The sequence below is a fragment of the Pollicipes pollicipes genome, unplaced genomic scaffold (assembly GCF_011947565.3).
Source record: "Pollicipes pollicipes isolate AB1234 unplaced genomic scaffold, Ppol_2.1 Scaffold_4881;HRSCAF=5763_pilon_pilon_pilon, whole genome shotgun sequence".
NCBI classification, from domain to species: domain Eukaryota; kingdom Metazoa; phylum Arthropoda; class Thecostraca; order Pollicipedomorpha; family Pollicipedidae; genus Pollicipes; species Pollicipes pollicipes.
In genome coordinates, this window is record NW_023596576.1 from 51,876,604 (window position 1) to 51,884,367 (window position 7,764).

Consider the following 7,764-nt stretch of genomic DNA (forward strand, 5'->3'; position numbering starts at 1 on the left):
GCCAGTTGGTTGTACAGTTGGTTGCAAAAAACAGTTGGACACCAGAAAGCATGTCGCACTATCCGCGACATTCCTGAGGATTGAAAGACGTTTCCTGTACTGTTTTTCAGTGTTTGTGTATGTGCCAACCACAGCATAATTCTAGCGCATTGCGCGACCAGTCAAAGTAAACACTTAAGCATTTTGCTAACGTGCCGTTCCTCAGACAAGATGAGGCATCGATATAGCATTTGTATTCCGTTCAGGTCAACATGTTTAGGTCCCATGATTAAATGCTGGGAAACATTATATCACAATCACAATCGAATCTATATTAACGCCGTTTGTAACTGTCAAATCAACGGACACTGCAAGATCAGCTAGCTAAAATCATTATCATACAGCCATATCGTGCATATCAATAAAATACAACGTACAAAAAGTCACCATCATCACGCTATCGATCACGCGGCAGGAAGTACACCCCAGAAGGAAATACACTTTAAATTTGTCTCCAAGGAACATTCTGAACTGTCAAGGCACCTTTTTACAGGTACCGTTGAGGTTGGTAGATGGAAGAAGCCATCCCACAATAAACGCTGTCGGTGCGCTTGTCTGGAATGAAACAATCTCTACTACAGACGACTGACTTCACTAGGCCAACAAAAGCCGTTTATGCTCCGAGTCTAAATGGTATGACCTCCCCCACCAGCAGCTAATAACACTGCCAACGGATCACTTCTTCCAGGCTCTGAACGCCACGACGCCTCCGGCAGACAGCTGACACCATCGTCGATTAACGGTGCGCAACATGTCCGACATCCCGCCGGCAAAGAAGCAAAATCCGCTTTTCACATTGTCTTCATTGGCTCTGCAAACGATGGGAGTTGTCAGGGTCTTAAACTAGTTTTTGCTTTCCGCTTTACGTAGGTCTGAGTTTGAGCGAAGTTGTGATATATCGCAATGCAAAGCAACAGCCGAACTATTCATTTTAGCTGCTTGCCGGCTGCATTCTGCAAACAGCCACGAGACTACCCTGTGTTTGCACGGTTACCTCCCTTCCAGGCGCCTCACATACACACCTGAAAACGGCTCTGACATTAGGACTATCAGCGTTGTGTGATATGAATTCAGCTACAATCACGTGTTCCAGAAAAAATCTGAAAAAGATCCACCTCTGCCTAATGTTGTAATCTAAGTCTAAGTCTGAGCCGGCCAGTTCCATATTGATTTCGTCAGAGTTCTAAGCTGGATGTTGGCATACTGGGTCTGAGTGATCGGCTATGATCCTTTTCCGACTCTGTGTTGAATGCTTGAGGTCTTTTTACACAATAGTCGTGCAAGTGTCAGAGACGTGGTTTCAGTCTATCAACGAAATGTTTTCTCTTTGTTCGTGTATCGTGTTGCTTGCCTTTCTGTGTTTAGTCATCAAAAGCATGTCACTAAATCAAAGACCATAGATAACACATCTGATGTGTATTCGAGTTGCAAATATTGCTTGTTCGATGGGTCAGGCACATGCCCACGACATGTGGCTGAGTCCTGTTGAGACTGGTTCTGTAAGCTGAATTCCATCTCAGTTCCCAAGATTTTCTAAGCGTTAGCGCTCGACTCTGGTTCACGCGCGTTTTGGTTAGTGTGCATCTGAGCTCATGTCCACTGTTTTCAATTACTGCATCTTTTAAAGATTTTACTCGAACCTTTCGCATGAATGAATTTTTAGGACCAGACCTCATGTAAACCAGTGTTTATAGTGTGGGCCTCGACTCCCTATCACCCGATCGTGCATTCCAGGTCTACGGCAGTATTTGGTGGTGATAGTTTAAGGTGTCATATTGATCGGCACGGTCCACCCTTGTCTTTAACATCACCTAACCTTTTAGCGTGCCCGCTTCCAGCGGCCATATGCCCATACCTGTCAAGGTAAAAAGGAAGTGTAAAAAGACTCCAACCCACCGCACCACGGGTGGGTGGATCGGAAGCCATACGCTCTAGCCAACTGAGCTATCGGACGAGCCCGAGGGTGCAACTCTGAGAATGAGTGTCTCAGAATTACATTAGTTCAGACTCTGTTGCCGGTCCGGTAGGACACAAAGCTGTGTTTGGTCTAGAGATGTCAATCATCTGAATGTATCCAAAACTTGTTGAGCTCTGCTTCTTTCCAATGGACGGCTTAGTGGGCAACGTACTTGCGGCCACTTCCGTAGACTTAGTTTTCTGTGGAGACCTCGGCAAAACAATGATGTCAGCCACCGCGCCATGACACATTTCATGTAAAAGCCAATTAAGCTGGTGCTATCACATCGCGGGCGGGTGGATTCGACATTCATTTGGACCGCGACAGCAATATCCGTACTCACAACAGATATACGGCTTCCCGAGCCGTGCCAAAGCCATACAGAGCTTTGCAGTAGTACGAGCCGAGCTCTGTTTTCTCCAGATGAGTCCTCCAGAAAAGGGGGTCTCTCTCCGGCCGACGCAGCTGGTAACACGCAAGCCTCTTGGTATACTCTGTGGAACACAAAATAAACGCGCTTTTACAAGCTGAAGCCCAGCTGGAAGCTTAGTGAAGCTAGGGAATGGCACCGGCGCAATAGCAAATGCAGGGGAAGGGCATTTTGTTCATCCCCCACCCACACATTCAGAGCCAAGAGTATCAACAATATCAATCAATGAACACGCAAGCAGTCATGGCTTTTGCTTACTGGAAAAACGAAAACTGCCAGGAATGCGTTAGTTTGCTGGAAGTCGAACTGGGTGACAAAAAAGAACGAGCAGGGAAACACTCAATAATGTTGATTCTTTTATGAGCCTCAATCTGGAACATATTTATGGGAGTATATGGATGTATGACATATTTCACCAATTGTCATCACAATTATACATATGAACAACGTACCCTTTACACAGAGGGTGGCCGGTTTGGGGGTTTATTTGAAAGAAGCAAGACACAGATAGGCATGACTTTATGTACATGCAACAGACTGAGCATAAGTAAAAGCAAAGATGAAAAAGTAGGTGACCCTCGCCAGTTTTCGCCACAGGATGCAACTGTTCTAAAAATGAGTAGGTAGGAGATCCTCGCCATTTTTCGCTGTGCAGGTTGGCTACATTGGAGATTAATAGGCAAGCGGCCTCTGCTGTGTTCGTCGAGAAAAAGGGAAATAAAATATGTGCATCAAAACAGTAAAGTAGGTAACACTAATAGCAAGATAATAACAAGCATAGTTCCCAATGTCATTTTAAAGGACGATGTATGCATGTTTGCATGTTTTTGCATGTTTGCATGATGATGATGATGTTTTTGTCTGGTGGGCATAACAGGGCACAAAATGAGTTGAAAAAACAGCTAGAGGCGAAAAGCTGAAATGCATTAAAAATATTAGCGTTCAGGGGACAAACCAGGCTAAACACTGCTCATACGCACACAAAGGGTTTAAAACGGGCCACGTGTAAGCTGTTAAATCGAAAATATAGGTGGGTTGGTCAGTGCGTTAGGCTGTACGGCATCACGCCTCCCCTAAAGCCCGAGCGGCTGGATGCGCCACGGCATCGGTGCATTATCATGGCCCTTGCCCCCCCCCCCCCTCCCCCAGCCCACGTCGGCAGTTTCGGGCAACTAGTGCTAGCTTTGGTGTAAAAATGTGTTTCGCTTGTCACCTCGGGTGGCTTTGGGTTCACATCACGCGCTGAGCCATATTTGTTGCGTGTGCCCGGAACCCACCACTCAAGGCGCGCCGATCCGTTAGTGGGAGGACCCTTGCTCCTTAAAGAGAATATCACGCTTGTTTGTACTCTTCCCTTATTGTTGCATCAGACGCGCACGATTTGATTCATAGCCTCAGTTGCTCGAAATCCTTCAGAAGAGCTTATAATTGCTAATTACTTTTTCCTTGCAAAATTCCCCAGCCCACCATGAACGTAAGGTATTTCATTTGCCTTAGTTTTTCAACGTGTGCTTTGTGTAATGTTTGCGGCACACCTATGAGTCAAAATGTTTCTGTAATGAATGCTACCAAAGCTTAATGCATTCTGTTTAAAGGGGAATGTTCCACATTCATACGCTTTTTAACTGGAATAATCATTTTTAAGACCTTTCGGTGCTGTACATAATTTTGCCTTTTTAAGACCTAAGCCCACCCCCCTCCCCCTAGTTTCTGAGCTACATGCCCGTGAAAATGGGGAAAGGTATATTGAAGAGAGTATTTCTAAGTCACATTTGCATTCGTGACATCATAAAAATGCCATTAAAATCTGCAATTTCATAAGCCATGCAGCCATCAAGGTCAACGTCTAATTTTCGAGGCATTCATGTCTGGCGTTCGTGAGCGCGATTTCAAGATATACCGGCCGTCAATTGGCTCTCAATCAATGATGTGCAAGGCCCGATAGCAATCAAACCATGGCGCATTGAGGAGCATATTTACTTAACAGAGAATTGGGATATCTAGGGCAGTCTTTTCCACTTAAAAAGTATATCAACAGGGATAAAGGAGCTTGCATCATCATAATTGATGCTCGCTTTAATATCTTCAAAAATGAAACATTCCTTTTATCAAACACTGCGTAAATGCCGCTACTATCGCACGAATCACAAAGCTCTTTTATTCGCACCAGTAGAACTGCGCAAGGTCATTGTCTTTACGAAGGCAGTCACGACTACAAGGAAAAACGCAGTACTGGGCAATGATTTTAAAAACCGTAAGCAACGTGATTCGGACCAAAAAATAACTAAACCTGATATGCTTATTATGTCTTGACGATGCTGCAGTGGCACTACTCAGTGCTATTGTTAAGGGTAACTAGTCCTGATATTTCCAAGAATAGTTTGCGAAATATACCCACAAAAGTAGGACACTCCGTTTAAACCTGCTTCCGTCCGGGCTTTTTCACGCTCAATATGTCGAGGACTCCAATCCCCCCCCCCCCCCCTTTACTCTTAAGATCTTGGACGTTTTTGTAACAGGAACTTGGGCGTGGACTCAAACGATTTCTAGTTACGCGATTTACCCTGTATGCACTGCATACTCAAAATTTTGCCACCACAGTATGCAACAGAGCTAACGGAAGGGGCGTTAAATGTAACGTAAATGAGGCATGCATAGCAGTATCAAATGTTACCTTGAGATGCACTAGCCCATTCAGATTATTTGGAAGGCCAAGACATTATAAGTGTTGAAAACATTCCAGATCGAACGGCGACGATGCCAGAAACATCCTGTTCCTTGATTCTGATCAACAAATATTTCATGTTGAAGTTATTACCGAGCGTTTGTTATACAGGTAACAGCTTAATTTACTCTGCGCGTGACCTGAATAGTAAGACACGTGTCAAGGATCCACGCATTTGTGTTGCATATGCGTAGCCTGGTTCTAAACACGGGGACAGACTGGCCCCATCATGTGTCACTAAATTCATCTTCGACACTCACATGGGTGTAATTTTGCACTAGGATGCCTTTGCTGTTGAACCAGACTCTTTTTATTCCCTAATAAACATACTTCACACCAACCGTACCAAGTTGTATAAATGAAGCCAAAATGCCCCCTCTAAAATGCAGTCAGACAAATCAATCAAACACAACTTTGATAGTCTCTAAAACAATCCTAGTGTGCATTGCAAAACCGGTTCTGGTCACATTTTGTCATCGCATGCTCTAGATCCACATGTCGCGTCTCTGACAGCAGTGATTTGTAACGTGGACGGGCTACCCACGCTAGTGGTAGGCTGCTGTGCACGACGCCTGCGATCCATACCGAGTTTTGGAGCGGCACAGAGTCGAGCAACGCTAGCCCCAGCCGCATTCCGAGATCAGTCTAATATATGTCAACTCTCGCCTTTATGGAACATCACAGGCGTCACAATAGTCCCGTTCACATCGCAAAAATTATCCAGTCGCTGTCTGGAGTTCTGTCGCTGTTTGGGCTCAAGGGCGCGTCGACAGCCGTTGTCATTTGCGCTCAAACTTTGACTGTGCAGAACTATGTCGTGATATCAAATAAGGTCGCTGTTTTGGGTGTCCAAAGCGTGTCATATCAAATAAAATCGTTGCTGTAGGTTCCAAAGCGTGTCCAAAAATCGCAAGCTGTGCAAAATGAACGATCGCAACACGCAGCGTGCAAAGCAAGTACGCTAGGGAGCTTTCAACCAGAGTCTTGCGGCATTAGAAGATGTCGTAAAGATGAGTACATGATCGTGAAGTCAGTGTTGTTTAGAAATGCAAGGACTGCTGCCACGTCGATGGCGGCGTCCTCGCCTATTAGTGAACGCAGGGGCGATCTATGTTGGCTATGTACAAGTCTTGGCGTCTCGTACTTGGCATGGTGACTTTGCGATGTCCATGGCACTACTCTGCACGGGTGTCCAACCATCACTGCTAATGAAAAACAAACATGCATACAAGTATGCCGAGCAGCGTGATGCCTTAACCTGATATAGCGTTTTCCAGAATGGTTTTGAAAGTGGATAATTGCTAAGTCGGCTCCACGGGTGATGCGAGCTTGCACCTCCCCTAGTGGGGGCGATCCTGTGTTCTGGACGTATAAAAAGCCGGAGACAAGTAGAGCCGGGATGGCGCGGATCGTAAGAACGACGGTCAGTTGGCGCAGGGTGAGCCGCGATCAGTAATCATGGAGGACACATGCAGAACACGAGCAGGTACGCTCCATTTCTGCATCGTTTCCCCTTAATCTACGCGTGAAGCGTACTGGTGACGCGCACTGCTAAACCTCTGTTGCAGAATAGACCCCAGGTCCCCGGTTGCACCCGTTTGCGATATCATCGAGACTGATGGGACTTTGCCGAGCACACGGGATGGATGTCGGGATCCCACCGCTGCCACCACACTGACCGACTTCGTTGTTGGCCATCCGCGCGCCGATGGCGTAGTGGCGGCCGTACATGTAGATCGCGCCGTCGCCCGGACAGGTCATGGCGTCCCCACGACGGGTCAGACGGCCGATGGCCAGCTCCACACAGCGGTAATACCCGTCCACCCTGCAGCGGGCGCGATGTTACCAACGCTGCATCAGATCAGCGTCGTCGCAGGTCATAAGCAGGGCTGTACACTCATAGAACAACGATAAAGCTATACACAGTGTCATACCTGACAACCAGTGTCATACATGGGCTATCTTCTCGTCATTGCATCTGTGGTTCCATGTGTGTGTTCTATATACATATCTATGTCGCCCTTTGCGAGGACAGCAAAAAGTCGTAAAATCCATTTACAAGAAATACAAATGTCTGACACAGAACGGATAAGCAAAACGTTTTCATTCATTTCTAGACTCGATGTTCACATGCATCGCTTACTATGCAAGTCGCGGAACCACGGAACATACGACGAAGCAGCTTGCAGGGTCAGTGTTAAGGATATAAGGAGATGGAACTAAAAGATCGCTTTCATGAAAATGCCTGCTGAAACACATTGCATGACACGCGTTGAGATGTGAGACATTACATGATTTCTTAGTAATTCTTTTACAATCTGTAAATCTCGCGTTTATGATAATGCGATGCCATAAATAATGTGATGCCCCACATAGCAAAAAATCGAGCCAAGCATGATATATAATAAAAAAGCTCACTGGTGACTATGATATCCTTTTCAGTGAAAAGGACTGTTTTTGACAGCCAACTTTCACAATATTGTAGATATGGACTTCAATTGTCATTGTTAAATCACATCATGTAGCGTTTTGATGACGGCAAAGTCACTGCCAGACTGGCAGCGCCAGAACTGCTACTGTAGTGAAGTGGGTTGGCTCACCTATCGCATTTCA

At 45.8% G+C, this 7,764-nt stretch overlaps 1 protein-coding gene across 1 annotated transcript; it reads right to left on the reverse strand.

The window, feature by feature from the left end:
- Positions 1–220: 220 nt before the first annotated feature.
- Positions 221–7,309, reverse strand: LOC119101155 (uncharacterized). The gene is made up of 3 exons (XM_037224434.1): positions 6,831–7,309; positions 2,340–2,490; positions 221–850 (listed from the first exon to the last, which is right to left on the reverse strand). Exons 1-3 carry the CDS (start codon positions 6,910–6,912, stop codon positions 715–717), a joined length of 369 nt encoding a protein of 122 aa, XP_037080329.1. The 5' UTR covers positions 6,913–7,309; the 3' UTR covers positions 221–714.
- Positions 7,310–7,764: the final 455 nt, after the last annotated feature.